The sequence below is a fragment of the Cupressus sempervirens genome, chromosome 6, assembly GCF_028749045.1.
Source record: "Cupressus sempervirens isolate cs-2001-9-10 chromosome 6, ASM2874904v1, whole genome shotgun sequence".
Classification (NCBI taxonomy): domain Eukaryota; kingdom Viridiplantae; phylum Streptophyta; class Pinopsida; order Cupressales; family Cupressaceae; genus Cupressus; species Cupressus sempervirens.
The window spans coordinates 503,483,779-503,506,448 of NC_143123.1; the positions used below are offsets into that span (position 1 = coordinate 503,483,779).

The 22,670-nt window shown below is 34.7% G+C and overlaps 1 protein-coding gene across 1 annotated transcript; it reads left to right on the top strand.

The window, feature by feature from the left end:
• The first annotated feature begins 1,262 nt into the window (after window positions 1–1,262).
• LOC149553231 (protein JINGUBANG-like) lies at window positions 1,263–2,606 on the top strand. The gene has a single exon (XM_089790306.1). It carries the CDS (start codon window positions 1,263–1,265, stop codon window positions 2,604–2,606), a length of 1,344 nt encoding a protein of 447 aa, XP_089646432.1.
• Window positions 2,607–22,670: the final 20,064 nt, after the last annotated feature.

Sequence of the window (22,670 nt, forward strand, 5' to 3'; positions counted from 1 at the left end):
GATATTCATAAATAAAGCACAAGGTTAATTGACTAGCTTTATATCCCACGCTCCTTTTCCGGGGACAATTCGCTGCTTTCCAATGGATAACACCCAGCTCACAGCTTGCTTAATTACGTTGGCAAAAAGCCTTACCAGATCAGCGGATCGTCATAAATAGTGATATGAATGCATAATTAATTCCTCTTTTCTCTTGTCAAAATATTTAGCGGCTGCTCTTAAATAGATATACCGAGCTTAAATTCGGTCGCTGTATAACCATTTAGAAAAAGATCTAGTTTGAAACGTTATATGATGTGTGTAAAATGAAAGAATTACATATTAGTACATCCATGTTTCAATTAAGGATCCATGTTTCTGTAATTAAAGGTCCACCACACAGTATTATATTGTGGGCTTATAACTGTACAGTGTTTGACATACTTATTTAGAAAATAATAGCTAGAATTCAAGTTGTTTATAAAGGTAGATCTAAACAGATCAACTGTATTATTATGTGCTAAATTAACTATAATGTCTTCTTGATGTTTAGATCTTTGACAGATTACAGCCACAAATAAATTGAATTAATAAGCAGAAAACTATAATAGAGCGTAGGTAACGGAAAACGACCATCCAATCCCCATAATGCTCCAGTACAAAGTTGTGATATATGAAGATAATTTAAGCATATCTACACCCTAACTGTCGCACGGGTTTGTAATTGTACATTGTTTGTCATAACTATGATAGTTACAAAAACTCACGATATATACGAAGACAGATTCAAAACATTGTTAAAATTAGTAGTATGTGCTAAATTAGCTATAATGATTTCTAGCACCTTGGGCTTAGCATTTTGATTCTTACATCTTCAATATATTACAGCCACAAACAGAGAGTTATAATAGCAGCATAAGTTGCAAGAAGAGAGCACCATCAAATCCCTGGAACGACACAGTACAAACTTACGGTGGATGAAGATAATTTATGCCCATCTGCACTACCTCCATAAAACTATATATATATATATATATAAAGAAAAATGTTAATAAAATTACTAGACTGAGAGAAGATGTTTCTCTTTCACGAGTATGAAAAGAGGATAGAGCTGAAGAAACATTGATGAGGAAGTTAATAGCTGTATAAATGCTCATTTATAGTAATTAACTCCACCCTACGTTCATCTAACATTACCGGAGAATAAGACGAACCATCCCCAACAGAAACCTTATAAAAACGTGCTGTGGTAGCCCTGGACAGAACAAAACATGCTGTAAAAAATGAGGCGCCAAGATTCTTATTCTGTTGTGGAACCATTCCACTCTAGTGCAGACCAGTTAGAAGCGCGACAATCAAAACCACCGTCTCTATGTAAGAGCCCCTCAATGGAAGACACATGTTTCATCCACGAAGCAGTGCAGCCAAGGATGAGCACCGTTTCAGAATGCAGTATATATTCTTCCACTTGCGGCTCTCCAGTAGCATCTTCTCCATGGAACAACATCAATATAAATGCCCAGCAAAACCGCCCATTTGCTAACTCTCCTTCCGAGGACTTCCTGGACTCTCAGCCAAATGGTGCACTTGTTAACTACAGGTGCATCTCCTCAATGTACAGGCACGGCGGCAATGTCTTATCCATAACTCTCGGAAACGGGCTTCTTTACACGGGGTCCGAGAGCAAAAATATCAGAGTCTGGACATACCCGGTGCTCAACGAATACAGCCGCTTCAAGTCCGGCAGCGGGTCAGTGAAGGCCATTTTATTAGCCCAGGACAAGATCGTCAGCGCGCACAGCGACTTCAAAATTAGGGTTTGGCGTCGCTCGCGGTCGAATCCGAGCGTTCACAAGAGATACGCCAAGCTACCGACGTTGAAGAACACTCTCCGCGGGTTGGTGCCGGGAAACAAAACGCAGGGTCGTCATTTGGCCGTCATTTCTTCTCTCGCATATGACGCGGCTAAGGACGTTTTGTACTCGGCGTCGTGGGATAAGACTGTGAAGGTCTGGAGAATGTGTGATCTCAAGTGCGTGGAGACCGTTGCCGCACACGACGAGGCCGTGAATGCTCTCGCGGTTTCACCGGAGGGGTTGCTCTACAGCGGGTCGGATGACTGCAGTGTGAAGATATGGGAAAGCGGGCCGTGCCTGGGCGGGCGCACAAGGCTCGTCATGATGAGAAGGCTTATTGTGCAGGTCTCGCCAGTGAAAGCGCTCGCTTTGAGTGCGGATGGGAGGGTTCTCTACGCCGGGTCTTCTGATGGGAGTATTGCTGTGTGGGAGAAGAGAGGTCAAGTGATGCAACATTCTTGTTTTCTCCGAGGACATCGGCACGCCGTGCTTTGCTTGTCTGCTGTGGGAAGTAACTTGCTTTTCAGTGGGTCTGCTGATGGTACGATTAGGGTCTGGGTGAGGGAGATGAAGCCTCTCTTCTCTTGCCTCGCGGTTCTTCAGGGCCAAGGAGACCCTGTGAAATGCATAGCTGCCACTAGAGAGGATACGCATAAGTGCCTTGTGTTTAGTGGGAGTCACGATGGAGCTGTAATGGTGTGGCGCGTGAGAACCAACGTGGCCGGGACTGTTGATAATGGGCAGGATTATTTTCGACTCTATAAGGGTTAGGGAATGTAGGTCTTTTTTTCCTCTTTTACTTACCTGAATTGGGTTGGGTTGGGTTGAAATGTTTCCGTTATGTCTACACCTTCTGCAATAGCTGGGAGTCGTAAGTCAGCTAGTTCTGCTGGCTATTGTATAAATAAAAAATAAAACCATAATAATAATAATGATAATAATAATATGGTTTTTTATTTAATGTCTATATAATTAATGTTTTCAGTTTGCTATTTTATATTAATTTATGGATGCAAAATCATTTCAAAATAATTGTATGCACTATGTTTTTAAGTGAGTTTTTCATTGAAGTGATTGTTTGTGTAGGTTTGGCTTTTTCTTATTGTCTGGTCACATTTTCCACAACTTTTTATAGATTGATCCAATTTGTGAATTTGTAATAACAAGATTAACCCAATCAAATTAAGCATATCAAAATTTACCTATTGTTTTGATGGCAAACCATAGATGACGACTTTTTTTCAACTATCCGTCTATCTAAGCTATGTTTCCATATTTTGCATACTCTTCTAGACATGGTAAATGTCAAGCAAAAAAGGTGTTGTGTGTTGTCTTGAAGCCTTTTGCTCTACTGATGGTATTAGATGAATCTTGTGACAGGATTGCCTTGCCAAATGTTGTATTTGATAAGACTATAAAAATGAGTATGTAATAAACTCTTTGCCATAATCAAGTGAGAATATAAGGCATTATTTTTAGCACCCAAATGATTAGAATTTATGAATGTTGTTTAAAAATCAATGGGGGTTTTATAATTGATCATATGATACAAGTACACAATTGATCATATAATGCAAGTGCACTTCATTTTGATGCGGGTTTCTCTTCTTTCTTATAATTGGTAGCATTCTTGTTATTTTCTTTTTAGAGTCATTTTAAGTAAGATACATTTAGAAATGAGTTGTTTAAGCCTTAAAATATGGAAGAATGGGAATTCATGTGTGACCTATGTGAAAGTACAATCTTTTACAAATATTTCTATTATTTCTCTATTGTTTTCAATTTGATAAATTCTCACAATATAATAAAAAAAAAGATTTGAATAGTTTCTATAGCAAGTATTGAAGCATAAAAAGGAATGTGAATTCTAAAGGATCAGATTCTAGATTAAGATTATAAAATTTGTATTTAATTGGACGTCTTTACAATGTAGTAATTATGATATTAAAGCCATTATTTCCTTATAACAGTTATCTATGGGAGTGTAACCTACCAAAACAAACAACTAAATGTTTATTTATCAATATAAACTAAACATAAACCAAAACTAATGAAATACTACAACATCTCTCCCCAACCCATTACATTAATCCAAACAACAGTGGATGTTGTAAGGGTTATAAACCCAACCCTCTAGAGACTCCGATGAAGCACCTTGACCAATCCTCTACACTTAATAAAGAAACAAAAAATGACCACAATAGTGGATTTCCTGGCAACACATGCTCAATTAATATTGAAATGTGTATATTAGTGAATCTCCTAACTGAAAACTTGAAGTCATCTACTTAACATGAGTTTTCCTACCTCCCTTGTACAATGAGACACTTTTACTCTAAAATTTCACATCTCCTCCTAGTGTATCCAATACCTCCTCCACTATTGCACATGAGATGTCTTACCTCTAAAATTTTAGATCATCTCTTAGTATTTCTAATGCTTCCTTAGTGTATTAAAAATAATCACTCTTCTATTACACAAATAACCATTGACATGCCTACACATGGGATTCCTTTCATCTAAAACTCCACATCTCCTTTTAGTATATCTAATGCCTTCTCAAGTGGTTGACATATCACTAGCCAAATCACACCCCACCTTCTTGAAGGGATAATCATGATTCCAAACCCCCTCTTCTCTTGAAGAACATAAATATATTGAGTCTCCTATTTTATTCAATGATGACAAAAAAAAAAATAGCCCCATGTTTTCAAAGACACAAATCATATGCTTCTCATGCAGTGAATCGTCCATAAGAGAGAAGTGAGCTTGGGATGAAAATTAACCCTCCTACTTGCATTGCCTCCAACTTCTCATCATATATTAATACAACCTTTCCATTTGGTGACTTGTGATTCTTCAAAAAAAAAATCATGCATAATAAACATAATTTAGAAAATAAAAAAAGTGTATGATATATATATATTTGATCGATAAATGACCAAAGGCCAAGATAATTTATTAGAAAAAGGAAAATCTGCACAATAGCAATCCACCATTCAAATGGGCACTGGTAGGAAAGAATGAGGAAAGAAAACCTCTAGTCTTGCTCGGGACCATAGTCCTATATTTTATAGTATACTAGGGGCATACCCCTATTAAAATTATTACAAATAATACATAATATAAAATAGATATATGAGCATTAAGCTCCTTTGTTACATAGCAAGTTTATCCTGAAGAAAATTTGAAATTATCTTATGTAGTCTTCCATAATTCTGCACCAAACTTCCTATCTGCTTTCCTTATCAATCAAACTGGTTAATCATAGACTAACATACAATTTAATACTAATCAAAGAATAAAAAAAAAAGCTAAATACAATTAAATTAATATGAATTAAAAATAATTCAAAATCCTTATCCAGTATATACTAAAGAGGATAAAAATGAAACATATAGACGAAAATAGAATATTAGCCATAACATGCTAATATCATAGAGACCTAAGACGTGTATAGATAAGATACCAAACAATATAGTAAAAAAATTCACAAATAGAACAAAGGTATGCAATCTAAAATATCAACTATAGGAATGAAATAAACATAGGGAAAATCTATTGATACCCTATCATAAAGGTATCAGAATGCCTTAAATTGCCTAATAGAGATATACTGAATGAATCTACAAATAGTATTAACCACTAACTAAATAGAGAAATGATCGAATCGAATCAAACCTATAACCAGCTTCGATCAAGATTATAGTTAGAACATGGATCCCAACAAGAATATAGAGAGGGAAGAAACTTAAACAACCTAATTAGTGCATTTAACAAGCTTATAATTACTAGCTTGGTAAAAGGTCATCTATTAGCTAAATCTTTCAAATCTATATGAGTTATTAAGTCAAAATCCCTTTTTAGAGAAGTCCAATTTGAGAGGAGGGGTCCGAATTAAATATCAAAGAGTTGACACCATTAGCGCCCAGATTTACTAAATAGTCTGCCTTCTAGTTGCCTTCTAAAAAAATATGATTAATCCTACTATCTTCAAGTTTATCAAGCAGATCAAGCACTTCTTCTAATTTTGAGTTGAGGACCTAATTTGGTATAGAGCGCTTCCTAATGCCATTCAGAATAATCTAAATACATAGCTATAGCCCTCTTTCAAGCACCTCTAATTCTACCAGATTATTGGAAGTTGGTTGAATCGACAAAGCTCTTTTGGCTATCCACTTACCCATATCATTACTGATGATATAGCCAATACCTACCATACTTGGATTACCTCTAGCCACACCATCGAAGTTAAGTTTTGCCCAACCTTTTGGAGGTGGAGACCATTTACAATTTTTTCTAGCCTCCTTGCTATTTTTGATATAGAGCAAAGGTGGTTTGATAAGTTTTGGCCAATACTTCTTAATAACACCATCCCAAAAGGAAAAGGACCCTTCTTCCAACTAAGATTTCCTAAGATATGAGTTAATCATTTCAACAATGCTAGCTTCAATCTTTACAATTAATTCTTTTGGCTGCATTTCTAAATTCCTGAAAATGTGGTGATTCCTTTCTTTCCAAATCTCCCATGCCAAGATGGAGGGACTAATGTTCCATAGTTTACTGTAAATTCCTTTAACCAAGTTAGTAGGCCATCCTTTGAGGAGATCAAAGAAAGTCTTCAAAAAAGGTGAAAACCAACCTAACATCATTCTCAACCATTGCCAACATCTTTGTGAGAATGGACAACTAAATAAAAGATGATTAGTGTCTTCACTACATTGTTTACATAACTCTCATCTCGAAGTACCTTGAAATCCAAATTTCCTTAGTCTATCATTAGTAAGAATTCTTTTTTGAAAAGCTAACCATAGAAAGAATCCAGCCTTTGGAAGGTAGATTGCATCCCAACATAGTGTGAGAGGAATGTTAACTTGATCCCATCTTTGAGAGTGAATCATCACTTTATAACTAGTTTTCACACTATATAACCCGTCATTTGATGCAACCCATATAAGCTCATCCTTCCTTTCTATTTGCTTAAACCTTCTATCAGCTAAAATCTTTTCAAAAGCTTTAGTCACAGATGAGTCAAAGCCCAAACCATCCAAGGATTTCCATATCCATCTTGATTTATGTTTTGACAAAACTTCTATCTTGTAATCACAAACTTTGCTTCCCCATAAATTAACTAAATTTTCTTTTATCTCCTTTGGAAATGAGTTGTTGATAAGAGGGGGATGCCCGTCCCATGAATCTTCCTAGAATAGAGCTTCCTCACCTTTTCTTGTGTCCCAAGTCAAATATTTGCTAATCAGTTGCCAACATTCCACCATGAAATTCCAACTTTCAGAGCCTTTGGGTAATGTTTTCATCCTGAAGATCAAGAGAGGATCAACAATGTTAAGATATTTATTATAGAGAATCTTTGCCCATTTTTTATCCTTTCCCGTGAAAAGATGCCAGATTAATTTGGCACCAAAAGCTTCATTCTACCATTGTAAATTCTTCATTCCCAGCCCATCCATTTCTTTGGGTTTACAAATGTTTTCCCATTTGATGAGTGCCAACTTTTTCCTTCATCACAATTGTTCCACAAAAATTTCCTTAGTTTAGATTCAAATCTAAGAAGATGTTTCTTAGGAAGAGGAAGACATGAAAGAGGATAAGTTGGAATGGCTGATAAAACTGATTTGATCTTTATGCTTTTATCGGCCTTAGTCAACCATTTATCCTTCCAAATCCCCAGCCTTAATCCAGAGTATTGCTCCAAACCTTATTGGACTTTAAATCTCTTTCTAGAGCAATACCCAGATACTTGTAGGGAAAATTACTTTTCTTTTATCCCATAATTTTACAAATTTACATTTTAATTTTAGGTCTTATATTAATGAATTAAATCTCTGATTTAGCTTTATTCACTTTCTAGCCTAAGACTTCCATATAGGAATTAATAATGTTCCTAAAATTGAAGGCCTCCTCTACTATACTTTTGCCTGGTAGAATTGTGTCGTCTGCATATTGTTGGTGTGTGATGTTTGGCATGTTACTTGTAATGGTGATGCCTAAAACATTTTTGTTTTCATACACATCCACCATTGCTCTTCCAAAGGCCTCAACCATAACGATGAAAAGAAAAGGAGACATAGGGTCTCCTTGTCTAATACCTCTAAATATGTCAAAAAAAACCTTCAGGAGTTCTGTTAACGAGGATCGAGATTTTGGGGGTAGATATAAACATAAAAATAAGATTGATCAACTGATGGGAGAATCCAAAGGCTTCAAGAACTTTGCATAGGAACTACCAATCGACCATATCATAAGCCTTTTGAATATCAAGCTTCATGAACATGCATGCCTCTTTGTTCTTACAGGCAGAGTGACTTATTTCTTGAATGATTATGATGCCATCAAGAATGAATCTGCCTGGGACAAAACCTATTTGTTCGTCCAAAATTAACTTAGGAAGAATAGCCTTAAGTCTATTAGCTATTACCTTTGAATAAACTCTATAAATGGTATTACAAAGTGCGATCAGTCTAAAATCTCTTGGGATCTTTAGATTCAATTTTTTTGGAATCAAGGTTAAGAACGAGTGATTGATTTCAAATAAAAGAGCATCATCATTCCTGGAGGCTTCAATTACTTTCCAGAGATCAACACCAATAATGTCCCAACATTTCTGAAAGAAAAATGCCTAAAAGCCATCCAGGCTAGGAGATTTATCAGGATTCATGTTGAAAACAACTAACTTAACTTCTTCGAGAGAGATGGGTTGATTTAGCATCTTATTATCCTCCGTAGTCACTATTTTGGGGATGACTTTGAGAAGGTCATTTTGTGCTGATCTATTAGAACCCTCAAAATTATTTAAGATATTCTGAAAGTATTATACAAAAGTATTTGCTATTTCACTTGGTTTGTCTGTGAAAATACCCAAGTGATTTCTGATACTTGATATTTTACTCTTGGATTTGTTATTAAGAGTAGAATTGTGAAAATATTTCATATTTCTATCTCCTTCATCTAACCATTTCTCATGTGATTTGTGCCTCCAAAAGATTTCTTCTTTGGTTAAAATGACTTCTTGCTTAGCCAAAAGTTCCTTTTCTAGTGCATAACTTTCATTGTTCATGCCTTTCTTAAAAACTTCTAAGTTTAAATCTTTTAGTTGCAATTCTATATCTAATTTCTCTTTGAAGATATTATTAAAATGATTCTTATTCCATTTGGGGATTTGTTCCTTAAGCATTTTTAGTTTAGCGACAAAAACAAACATCTTTGATCCTTCAAAATTCTCTTGTGTCCACCATACTTTAATATTATTAATGAAGCCTGGATCTAAGAACCACATTTTTTCGAATTTAAATGGATTCCTCATAGGTTTATGCGGTTCTAAAAATTTGAATCTAACCAAGTAATGATCCAACCCTGCAATAGGTAACATGGAAGAATGAAAGTTCAACTTGTTGACATCCAATTCGCCTTTGATTAAGAACCTATCTAGTTTTTCAGCAATGTAAGAGAAGTCCTTCCATCTAGTGTTCCATGTGAATTTTCCATTGCTGATCAGAATATCAATCAGGCTATTGTTATCACACCATTCTTTGAAATCTTTAGAAGCTTGCGAGATGTATTGACTACCTCCTATTTTTTCATTAATATCTAAAATTGTGTTGAAGTCACCTCCTATTAAAAACATGCTTTCCTTAAAATTTTCCATAAATTTGGAATTACCATTCCAAACTATTTTTTGTCTATATTACTAATAGGTCCATAGACATTAATTATAAGAAACTTAAGATCTAATTTTAAACTCTGCACACACGTGCTGATCCAATTGTTGCTAATGTGGAGGATGTCTATGGTGACCTTCCTAGGGTCCCAAAAGATTCCTAAACCCCCTGAAGCCCCTAATGACTCTTGACAAACAACCTTCCAAATCCCTAACATTTTCTCTAGTTTAATACCTTCTAGTTTATTGAATTTTGTTTCCTGAATTAAAATAATGTCAGATTCAAATAATCTAAGATTCTATTTTAATAACATTTTTTTGCTAGGGGCATTAAGACCCCTAGCATTCCATGTGGTGATCTTCATTGTGCCTTGGGAAGGCCCTTCCTCTTCCCTATGTTGAGTAACTTATCAATCTTCTATTGTTCTTTGTTGAGCCCATCTACTTCCCTGAGTTCCTTTAACGATCTTCTTCCTATTTTACCTTTTGCCTTTTCACATCTGGGAGATTTCAAACCTTCTTGGTTCATGTGGATCCCAAGATATTCTAAATTAAACTCTACTTTCTGATTAGTAACATCATTATTGCTAGACTTCTTTTCTATGTCTTCATTTTCTAATTCTCTTAGAATTTGGTCAATAGGATTTGAATAATTTCCCAAATCTACTTCTGCTTTTGAATTGAGATCAATACTTTTTTCTTTATCCTTCTACCCTGAACCTGTTTCCTGCCTATTAGATAAGGTTTAGCTTGTAGATATATCCTCCTTTTCAATGGTTAGAAGATCTCTTCTCAAGTCTTCACATGTATAATTATCCCCTCCTAATTTAATAATCCTTTGTATTAATCTTCCTTCTAGGCTTTTGAGCTATTATTTATATTTTCAAAATCGAATACCTGAATCAGTTCATTAGCTAGTGCATTAAGACTATCCTCTTCTACTCTGGATGTGATCACACCATCTTCTTTCATGTCCAAGATATCTTTATTCAAGAATTCTTGAACTTCGTCTATCAGATGCCTATTTTCCTTTCCTTTCCTCTTTTGATTGCTGACTAGTGTGAATGGGGATCTGATTGTATGTGCTAGAGTCTACCAAAATTATGTAATTTTTGAGAAACTGGAGTAGTCTCTTTATTTTCAGTTAACTGTTTATGTTCCTTGCCTTGATTCTTCTCACTTTCATCATTCTAAACTTGATGACTTTCTAATCGTTTTGAGTTTATATCAAATAACATATCATTTTTTGCCTCTTCTATAGTGCTTTTCATACAGTCCCATGAATCATTTACTTGTTGAGAACTTGAAATGCCTTTGACTTTACCATCTTCAAGTGAAAGATTCACTTCAGTTTCTGTATAGACACCCTTCAGAGGGGGGCCCATTACCTTTTTCTTGACTAATATTAGATTTGAAACTGTTTCATATTCTTTTGTCAAATTCTGTCCCATATTGTTGTTTAAAGTTTTTTCTTTCCTTTTAACCCTATGTTTCTTTTTAGGCTTATCCACTTTTTTTGATTCTAAGATTTCCTTCTGATTTGCCACTATTACTTATCTTAGTTTTACTTTTCCAGTTGGGGCATCATCTTTCTGATTCTTATCTGATTTGTTTGAACAGAAAGGTTCTGTTTGAAATTCAAATTCCTCATGATAAGAAGAGCCCATGTTTTGATCTATCATCTTTTGATTCCTCCCTTTTCCCATATCTCTTATCCATGATAATTTGTTATTTAAATCTGAGGTGAGAGGAAGAACTTCATAATTGATATTGTTTTTACCATCCAATCTTAGAATCTCTGGTATTTTCCCTTCATAGATATGCATTGTTAGATCATACATAACTTTATTTGTTTTAACCTTCCTCTATATCTGAGATGGATGATCAAGCTTGGTTTTGACCAATAATTTGACATTGTTACAACGTTGAAATGAAACATCTATCCCTAAAATCTCTCCCAAAGTAGATCCTATAGATTTGAGAATGTCTATTTGTAGAAGTTCCGGAGGTAAAAAAGGAATATTTAACCAAGTAGGAATCATGCAATCTAAATCTTCTATTTTAAAATTTGGTGACCATTTTATAAATTTAACTACATGACCTTTGAAGAAGCATTTCGATACTGAAATCAATTCATTCTTGATAGATTCATCTAAGCAGTGAAAATAGAGATTTTTATTAGAAAAGTGAAAGATACTTACCTGATCCATGCTAATTTCTTCTAGCCAGTTTAATAGTGGGGTAAAATCCTTTTTAGATCCATTACATACTACAAAAATACAAATTTTTTGGCATTCTAGCCAAGAATCTTCAACTTCTTTGCTTGATATGATAATGCAATTGTTAGTTTTTTTAAAAGAAGACTTTGGCTCCAAATGCCAATTAGGGTTACTTGTAGAGCGAAAAGGTGTGCTGGTAGCACGATGATGAGGTGGTATGTATGAGCAAGGGGGTGTGATGGAATGAAGAGGCAGAATCCTAGCCCTATCCTAATGTGACGGGTCACCAGAGACATAACATTTTGAACTGACTAGATATGGTGTAAGATCTCACCAATGGGACTGAGCATATTTGGTCAAATTATAAACCCTAATATGATTATCTAGGCTATTTATAGTGAAGAAAGACCTAGAATCTAAACTACCTAAATTGAATGGCAAAAATGTGGATTTGATGGGATTGGATCTTACTACTCTTATATGTGGATTTTCCCCCTACTTCATCTAACTACTTTGCTTTCAAATTTCTTCAGATTTCTCCAACATGGAGAAACTGTTTGCAGTTTCTACCAGATGATTCTCTTGATGCAAATCCATGTATGCTCTTGATGCATGATAAGGGTCTTTGAAATGCGTATATCGATTATCATTGACTCGACGATCTCTACCTTGTTTCTTCTTTTTATTTTTATAAAACTTCAAGTACCCTGCCTTTTTTGATATTCTATGAATTTTCACCATTTTTGGGAGTAGAGCATTACCAAGTGTATGATATATATATATATATATATATATATATATATATATATATATATATATATATATATATATATATGTATGTATGTATGTATGTATGTATGTATGTATGTATGTATGTATGTATGTATGTATGTATGTATGTATGTATGTATGTATGTATGTATGTATGTATATATGTAAAGAGGACAATATTGAATAAATTATGATAGACTCGTACCTCCAAAAACAACATTATCTAATATTCTACCCTTTTTAAATATCCTATCTTATTCCAAAAGAAATTTTACACTATCAAGAATATCAAAGATTGGAGATTATGTTTGAATAATTAAAATAATTTCGGGTGCAAGGGGGTGAATCAGTTATCCTCAAGTCCGGATGTACCAATTCAACTTTTACAAAATTCAACCAACTTAATTAATCTCATTAAACCACTCGGTCCATATAGCATAAATCATGAAAAAATACTTTAGAAATAGAGGTTAGGATAGAAATATCAATGAAAGATTGTGAAAAATGAAAAATTTGGATGTTATGTTGTCAAGTCTCATGCAAGACTTTACACCAGGTCATGCGATGGAAAGCTTTGCGCTGCACGAGAGAATGTCTTCTACATGTGAGTATATGAAATTTTGCATGAGAAAGTACAAAGGATGGCATGAGCATTTACAAATATTATGCGAGAAAATATTTTTACATGTGAGATTTCATTTCATTGTATAGAAAAGAATCCATAATATAAAAAATGAAGATAAATAAGTCCATAAATTTGATTTTTTGGCCTGGCAATGAGCGTTAGAAATGTGAGTGTTAAATATGGGCTTCTAATTCAACTTAACACTTCAACATGATCTTTTTTTATCAGGTGCATCCCATAATTAACATGATATTATTCACCTGACATGTTTATACAAGGTGATTTGTTGCCTTCTAACTAGACTGGGTTTTACAATGCACTTTCAAATTCAAATGCTCAGTAACTAGACCAAACTAGAATGAAGGATTTGAATGAATAAAAATGCATGATTAATCTATTCTTTTTGAAGATTTTGTATGGAAAGATATGAATTAATCTAGATGATATTCATATTAATCTAAGAACAATGATAAAGGAATTAATCTAAATGAATGCATTGTAATCTATATGATAAAGCATGTGAAAGAAATGGATTTGTGAATTGAAAATGCTTGAGTGCTAAATCCAACTATGTTTTGATACTCTTCACTTGCATCTGCCTCCAAATGAGAGGTTAAGGGTCTCTTTTATAGAATCTTGGACCCAATCAATGGTCAAGATTAAACTAGATGTATGGTTCAAATTAGAGGAGAAATCGAGTCTTCCATTTTTTATGGAGTTGAATTAGATGAATTATTAAGGAATATTGATCCATTAAAATATGACCTCATAATATAATATTCTAATAAATTAAATAAGTAGTTTCAATAATTATGATGAGGATATTTAATTAAATTAAAATATTTAATTCCATTTTCATGTGTATTAGCTAAAGGGGGTGTATTTTAATTTAATTAAAGTGCTAGGACTTGTAACTAAATTAATTTGATTACAAGGTTATTTTAACCAATTTAGATTGATATTTAGGAATTAAATAAAGTATATGATTAATAAAAATTATGATATTTTCTACATTTGACACTTAGGTCAAGTAAAGACAATCAGAATCGAAAATGCCTAGTACAATATGACTTAAATGATCAAGAAATTGATTGTGTAGGATTGATGCACCAAAATTGGCTCAAAATACCAATTTGCTAATTTAGGGGTATTGTAGAAGACTACTTTCAAAACAAATGATGGTTTATGTGAATGGTTGGTAATGCTTTTTGGTTTGATGAATGCACCAAGTACTTTCATGAGGTTGATGAACAAAGTTCTGAAAATATTTTTGGGCAAGTTTATGATTGTTTATTTGGATGATATTCTAATAGTCAGTAACATTAAGGAAGATCATCTTGAGCATATTAGGCAAGTATTTTAGAGGATATTTAATAGGAAAAGTTGTTGGTTAATTTGAAGAAGTGTTCCTTCATGCAAGAGGGGATTGTGTATTTGGGATTTGTGATTTTAGTTGATGGTTTGAGAATAGATCCTAAGAATGTTAAAGCAATTCTAAAGTGGCCTACACCTGAGAATGTGGGTAAGGTAAGATCATTTCATGATTTGGCTGGTTTCTACAAGGAGTTTATAAATAATTTAAGTTCTAATTGTATTGCTATGACTGAGACTATGAGAGGAGATAAAAATGATTTCAACTAGACACATGGAGCCAAAAAGTGTTTTGAGACTTTTTGTAATGTCCCCATCTTTTTAGCAACTTAGTGGAGTTCTTAGCCTTTACATTCTCCAAAGGCTAAGTGAAGAAATAAGGAGAAATTGATTAAATTAATTTCTTATAAAGTCATTAAAAAAATTAAAATTAAAAGGTGACTTTATATTTAATTAATTTAATTTTCTAGGAGCACAATTAATTATTGTATTGCAAGGGAGAAGCTTCTAGAGAGTGCATTTTCTAGAAAAACAATTAATTATTGAATTGAAAAGGGGGATGCTTCTAGAGAATGAATTCAATAAAGGAGACACATGTTGCATACCATTTGTTTGATGAAATGTCCATCTAATAGCATATATGATCAACATAATAGTTGTATGTCAATTGTTTGTCAAAATGTTAGCTGGCTCTAGGTATGCATTCCATATCTAGTTTCCATGTATATGCATTGAAAATACCAAAAGAACTACACTTGCATATTAGTTCATTGTAAGAGGCACTGTAATATCATTTGAAAACATTCTAAATTTCTTAGCATTGAAAGGTAGAATACAAGTGTTTGACAATATTCCTTGAGCTAAAATTAGTCAATTTAGGCAACAGATACTACATTGGTATCAAAGCCAAGTTTTGATCCTGGGACCTATGGGTTATGGGCCCACCATGCTTTCACTACACATAATGGCTAACACCTCCTTATCATTTATGCTAAAGGTCCACTATGGACCTCTTAATTTCCTACTCTCATAAGCAATAGGGTGCTTCTCGTACATAAGTACCACTCCAATGCCCTCTCTAAAAGCATCATAGTGTAGCTCAAAAGGTTTGCTAAAATATGGTAATGTTAACACTGGACAAGAAGTCATCAACTCCTTAAATTTCTCAAAACACTGATGTCCCTCAGGTGTCCACAAGAATGCTCCCTTTCTCATCAAAGCTGTCAAGGGTGCTACATGCTTGGAATATCCATCCACAAGCCTCCTGTAAAAACCACATAATCCCGAAGAGCCCCTTAACTGTGTAAGGTTCACCAATAAAGACCACTCCACAATGACACAAATCTTTTTAGGATCCATGCATACACCTTCTGCACTGGTGATGTGACCCAAATATAACAACTCTGTCATACCCAAATCACATGTCTATTTAGATGTCACCCTTTATGGCCTTGTACATGGGTATGAGGCACCAAATTTTATGGATCTACTTTTGAGTGATAGTAGAGTGCCTAGTGCAGGTGATTTTTTATAGGAGAGTCAAGACATTGTTAAGACTCTCAAGGATAATATAACTAAGGCACAAAATCAAGAGAAGTAGTAAGCAAACCAGAAGAGGACTGAGCAAAATTTTGAGGTTGGAGATATGGTGTATCTTATGATGCAGCCTTACTGTCAATCTACTCTCAAGAAGAGTGGTGCCAAGAAACTTAAGCCATGATACTATGGTTCATTTAGGATTATCAAGAAAGTGGGAGAGGTGGCTTATGAGTTAGATTTGCCAATGGAGAGAAAAGTGCACAATTTTTTTCATGTGTCATGCCTCAAGAAGGTGTTAGGACATCATATTGTTCCTTCTATAGTGCTTCCACCCTTAGATGATGAGGGAAAATTTGTATTGGTGCTAAAGACTGTCATTGATTTCAGGGAAAGAAACTTGAGGCAGCATACTATAAGGTCATATTTGGTGAAATGGAAGGACCTTCCAATAGAGGATGCAACATAGGAGAATGAGGAGATTTTGCAGCATTTAGACTTGAAGTTGCTTGAGGACAAGCAATTTTAGGGAGGGTGGACTGTAATGTACCATCTTTTTATCAACTCAGTGGAGTTCTTAGCCTTTACATTCTCCAAAGGCTAAGTGAAGAAATAAGGAGAAGTTGATTAAATTAATTTCTTATAAAGTAATTAGAAAAATTAAAATTAAAAGGTGACTTTATATTTAATTAATTTAATTTTCTAGAAGCACAATTAATTATTGTATTACAAGGGAGAAGCTTCTAGAGAGTGCATTTTCTAGAAAAAAAATTAATTATTAAATTGGAAAGGGGGAAGCTTCTAGAGAATGCAATTAAATAATATTTTATTTCTTTCTAGAATGATGATGATGTAGGAGCATCCTGAGTACAAGGGTAATCTTGCATCACCCCAAAATATTTTATTTTTAGCCTTTTCTATTCTAACAAGGACTAGTAGACAGGGTGTTTACTATTTATGGGAACTTGCTATTTTTAGTAAGTTTTTCATACAAGCATAGAATTTTCTAATTTTCTATAGGAAGGTTCATTTTAGAGATATAAGCCTATCATAAAAATCTCATTTCTCTAGCTTAAGTATTGGAGAAGTTATTGCAGATTTTTGGTGGAACAATTTGCAAAAAAATCTTTAGAATCATCATTGGGGGCCTTAGAGTGCCTGGATGAGGTTTGAAAACTCAATGAAAGGGTGCTAACACAATTCCAATCCTATAGATCAAGATTTTGTGTTTCCAAAAAGTTGTTATAATAACCAATCAGAGAAATGGTTCATGAGTTATGGCCTTCGAAAGTTGGGCTACCAAATTTTCTAAAATATTTTGTCAAAGATGTATTTGGCTGACTCTATATGTTTTGTTAGGGTTTGTAGACCCTAGGTATTAAGTTTGAGCATCTAGAACCTTCCGGGTGGCATAAAACTACCTATTTAAGAAAGGTTTGAAAATTGTCTAAGACAACTTTGGGTGATAGTTTGCAGCTTGTCTTGTAAATTATTGTACTGAAGGCACCCATATGGTTTAGTATATTGTACTTCTTCATTTAAGAAGTCCATATTTTTTTCTCACATTTTCTATTGTTCTTATGTTTTTGTTATGAGTTTATGGTATTAAGGGGAGCTCCCTGCATCAAGTGGTATCAGAGCTAGAGTTCTTGAGTGTGTTGATGGATCGCCAACTGTGAGGTAATTTGCACTAGGATTGTGGTTTGGGCTAAGTGTGTAGATAGATCACCAATTATGAGGTAGTTTACACTAGGGTTTCAGTAGAAGTGCAAAAAATGTCTATAGGAAGAGAGCATGGTGGAAGAGCTATAGGTGTTACACCTAAGGGTTTCTGAGCCCTCCAAAGAAAAATGCAAGCATTGGAAGAACAAATGGGTAGAGGAATGAATCCTCCCATTGTAATACCCCAAAATTGGCTCATTGCCATGATTACCAATTCTGGTCTATTCTGATCAAATTCTAACCCTATTCTAATAGACAATTCTCATTCTAATTGTTGCTACTTGACTTAATTGTCAGATGTAGAAAATGCTAATCTGCATTCATCATATTTTCTATTTAATCCCTATAGTACTCACTCATATTAGCCACATTAAACCTATTTGGTTTAAATTTAATTTAATCTAAAGTATTCATACTTTATTAAATTAAATTATCTCCTAAGGGTAATGTACTATAGGGTTAAATTTATTTAATTTAATAAATATGCTTATTCTAATTAATTAAATGAAATTATTTAATTAAATAGAATAGGTATTTATGAAAACATATCTCATTTTATTAATGCGGCAGGGCTAGAGGGAAGAGAAGGATCATATCATATTAAATATTCTTCCTAAATCTTCACTTCAGTTCTAAATGGAAACTTTGAGTGTACTACTTCTCAAAATTAGAATCAATCCAGTTAACTTGTTCTCTCACTCATGGCAAGTTTAGTTGACTACTCATCACACTCAGATCAGAAATAGTTCACTTCACCTACACAAGGAAGTTTCCATCTTAACTAAATCTTTGCTTCAATCATGACCGTCGATCCAAGTTGATCTCACTTGTTGATAGATTCAAGGAATTTTATTTAAAGAACTCATAATTCCTCATTACGAAGGTTGAATTGAATTGATATCAAATTGCTGTTGAAATTCATACTCACTTAGCTCATATATTTGTACACATTTATATTCCTAGGTTAATCTCATTTAGCTTAATTATGCATATGCTTAATCTAGTTTATTTTACATGTTCTTAGCTTAATTACGTAACACATTTAGAATACTTTGCACATTCATCTAGACTAGCTGCATTTCTTTAAATCCTTCATTCTTAGAGGGTCTAGTTACCTACACCTCAAATATGAGGATATTAAATAGGTAAAATTCCTCTAGATAGAAGGCAATAGGCTGCCTTTCTGGACTATTGTTGGGTGAACAATCTCATGTTCATTCTAGGATGAATCTGCAAATAAAGACCGTGTTGAAGTGTGTGTGTTAACAGAGGCTGCATTTTCATGCATACATTTCTAGCACCAACTGTGGGGCTTGAGAAAATCAATTTCTCAGGCTTTCTCTACATTTTCTTATTAATTTTCAAGCTCTCTATCCATACAGTTCTGTACAGATTCTTGAATCTTCGCGCGAGATAATCCATTTTCATGCAACGATTCTAAATTTTCGCGCAAAGATTCTTTTCGATTCATGCGAGAAAGTGCCCAAGCGCACGAGTCTTCGTGCGACACCTTATTTCTTCACGCGGGCCATAAAAGGATTTCACACAGCTCTGCTAGAGATCTCACGCGAGATCTTGTAACAGTAGCCTCTATTTCAAGCATTTTTTACTTTGCAATTTACTCAATTTATTTAACATAGTTTTCTTGGAATCTGTGTTTCTCTGTTTCTCTAATTTTCTGTAGCATAACTGTTGTCTATAGGATGATTTGTCAAAGATTCCTTAAAAAACCCACTCAAACATGGACTAACAGTTTGCTTGCAAGACGATTGCCAAAGATACGTTTGACGAAGACCATTTTTAAAACCCACAAGATAGTGTGTCTTATTTATTGCTTTCAAAACATAGATTAATTAGGAGCTTGTGAACTTCCTAGGGTGCAAGATAGAAGAATAGGGGATTATGCTCTTCACCACTTGGAGGTCAGGACAAAGGGTGAATCAAAAACCTAGATGCTTCTGAAAGATGACATTCCGAAGAAGGCAAGCAACTTAGTGGCTGTCTAGTGCTAATTCTTTTTTATGATGAGATGATGGTTTCCTTTCAAGGGAATCAAAATCTTTAGGAAGAATGAGTCTAGATTGATTAAGCTAAGTCGGTAATTAACCTATTTTGTGTGTTTGGGCAAGAAAGTAAGGTAGAAGAGTATGCTCTTTCCCCTTGAGGGAAATTATAAACTTGGACCCTTGCGATCAAACCACTATTCTGAGTCAATCCTTTAGAGGGCCTGCTAGAGTGATCCAACCTTTGGGAATGACCCAAGTGAGCACACTCCTTTTGCTGGAGATTCTAACTCACTATAATCAAGATGCTTTGTAGAGTGAAAGACTCCAAATCCGGATTAATTTATTTCCCTTGATTCTTGATATCACATATCAAGGGGAAGCTCTTTCTATGCACTAGTTGACACCAACACCTAGCTTGCTAAGCAAGTAGTGTGCACTTTCAGATGCTGGTGTGGGCTATTGGTCTCAACTCCTCTTGCAGAGCCACTAGGAATTAATATGAATAGAAGCCAAGTAAAAACCTTATAGTTAGAAGCCACCCGGTTCACCTCTGAAAGGAGGCATAATCTTTGTGCAAGGAGGGGGAAGAATCTCTCCTCTAGAACTCACCATAGGCATGCTACTAGACGTTTGAAGGTAGTATACATGCTTGTCCCCTACCACAAGGGGTACTCGTTCAATGTATACTATTGAGTCCTTTGAATATACCAAAAACACGGGCACCCTCTAAGGGGTGACACAGCTGTGTGAGGTACACGAATGTGCATAAGATGTGGGACAAAGGTTTTTCCTTCTCTACCAATTTTTGTTTTTATGGATAAAAGCGTGTTTATTCTCAAGTCATAAACAAGTCCAAAACTATCTACAACAAACAAAGGTCAAGACTCCCCTATTCTGTCGAGTTGCTTTGCCCTCGACAGTACTGTTTTCAACTACTACTTGCTTCCCATTGTCTTGTTCAAACACATTGCCTTGATTGAATCCTAAAACATTGTCCAAATGTCTTACTGTTAACCTCACTATCTATCCAATCAAATTTGTCTGACAAATCTATCCAATTTGTTTGAATAGTCTGAAGATCTCTTTGAAATCCAATGCTGTTGTTAATCTAGTCCTAATTTTTGTGAACAAACTTGTACTTTCTCATGCAAGAATTCATCTTTTCACATGAGCCGGTTTAGGTCTTCGTGCGAGATCTTGCATATACTTGCGCGAGATCTTGCCACTATATTAGCTATCCTGCAACTTGTTTGCACAAGCCACAAAAACTCTTTGAGTGAAATAAAATTACTATCATGAGTCTTCGCATAGCCTGGTGAACTTCCTTGCGTGGCTCAGAGAGAATTTTCACACGAAATCCTACTCTAAAACTATCAAATCAGTTTATTTGACCAATCTGTGATCTCCATCCAGTCAGTTTCTTGCACGAAGTTGTCCTTTTCTATCTGTGCATAGTCTTGAATAGTGGCATTTAGCTCAACCAAAGATTTGTGATCTGCATTTTAACTAGTTTTATCTTTCACTTCTCTGGATTTTCGCTCCTTAATGCTTGTCATACTCTGTGTTACGATAGTCATAATCTTTGGCTATTCTAACCTTCAAATTAGACTACTTATGCCTTAGTATACAACATTCTTGTCTTATCCTATTGAGACTCAGTCTTAGTGTAGTCCTTGTCTAGGTTCTTGCTTCTTGTCCTTGTTTATGACTGTCACAACCAAGAGTAGCAATATGTTTTATCCTCTTCGAAATAGGTGAGGTCATGTTAGGGGTCATAATCATGGCAGCTCGGTCACTTACCTTTTGATACACAATTTGTATCTAGTTCGGCTAGTGAGGCATCTTCACGATCTCCCTCACCTGCCAGGTCACCTTGAATTCAGCTAACATTTTCCATAAACTTGCAACAAATTAGAAATCCTTTGTACCAAGAAGACACTAAGATAGTTAGAGGTACTGTATCACCAAACACGATGTCTGATTCCTTTTTCAAATGTTCTTTTGAAACACAACACATTGAAATTTAACACATTCCTACAATGACTAATCATGACCTTGAACATGGTACTCATAGTAGACATCAAGAACCACCTAGGAATGACAAAGAGAAAGAAAAAAACCATGACACCAATGAGGAATAGGAAGAGGTGGAAATAATCCCTGAATATAGAAAAATGTCGAAGAGATAAAAACTTTCAAAAGGTCATGGGAATCCTACTCAATGAAGAGAAAGAAAAGTATTTTCTCAAACTTGCTCAAGAGGGAGCAAAGTTGCTCTCTCATTTCAATGTGGAAACTATTATCATGCATGAAGAAGAAACTAAGACTTCTAAACTCTAAAACCAATTGAAAATTATGCAAGACCAATTGGCTCAGATGATGCATGAGAAAGAGAAACCCACAAAAACATACACATTGGATGCTCTTTGCCCATTCCCATTTGACAAAAGCGTTAACATGTCGCCTTTCCCATGAGGCATAGAGCTACCCAAGTATGACAAGTACTTTGGTACCATTGATTCCCAAGATCACTTGTGAGAATTTGGTGCTTTGTCTATGGAGTTTATACATGATCAAACATACCTCATGCATTTATTCCCTAGAAGCCTAGGTGGTCAAGCTTTAGAGTGGTTTTCACATTTACCTACCAGTATTAAGACTTTTGATGAAATTGCCAACTTATTTGTTCAGCAGTATTCTCATAACATTCAACATCTTGTAAAAATTTGAGATTTATGCAACCTTAAACAGAAAGTTGGAGAACCTTTTCTCACATTTCTCCAACGGTGGAGACAATTGTACACTAAGTATTCTCAAAAAATTCCAAAGATGAAAAAGCTTGACATTTTTACTAATAACCTCCTACTTGATTTCAGATATAGAGTCCAACTTCAAGGTCCACGTACCTTT

Coding starts and splice junctions, on each gene's coding strand:
- LOC149553231 (XM_089790306.1), top strand. CDS start 1,263: ATGAGGCGCCAAGATTCTTATTCTGTTGTGGAACCATTCCACTCTAGT.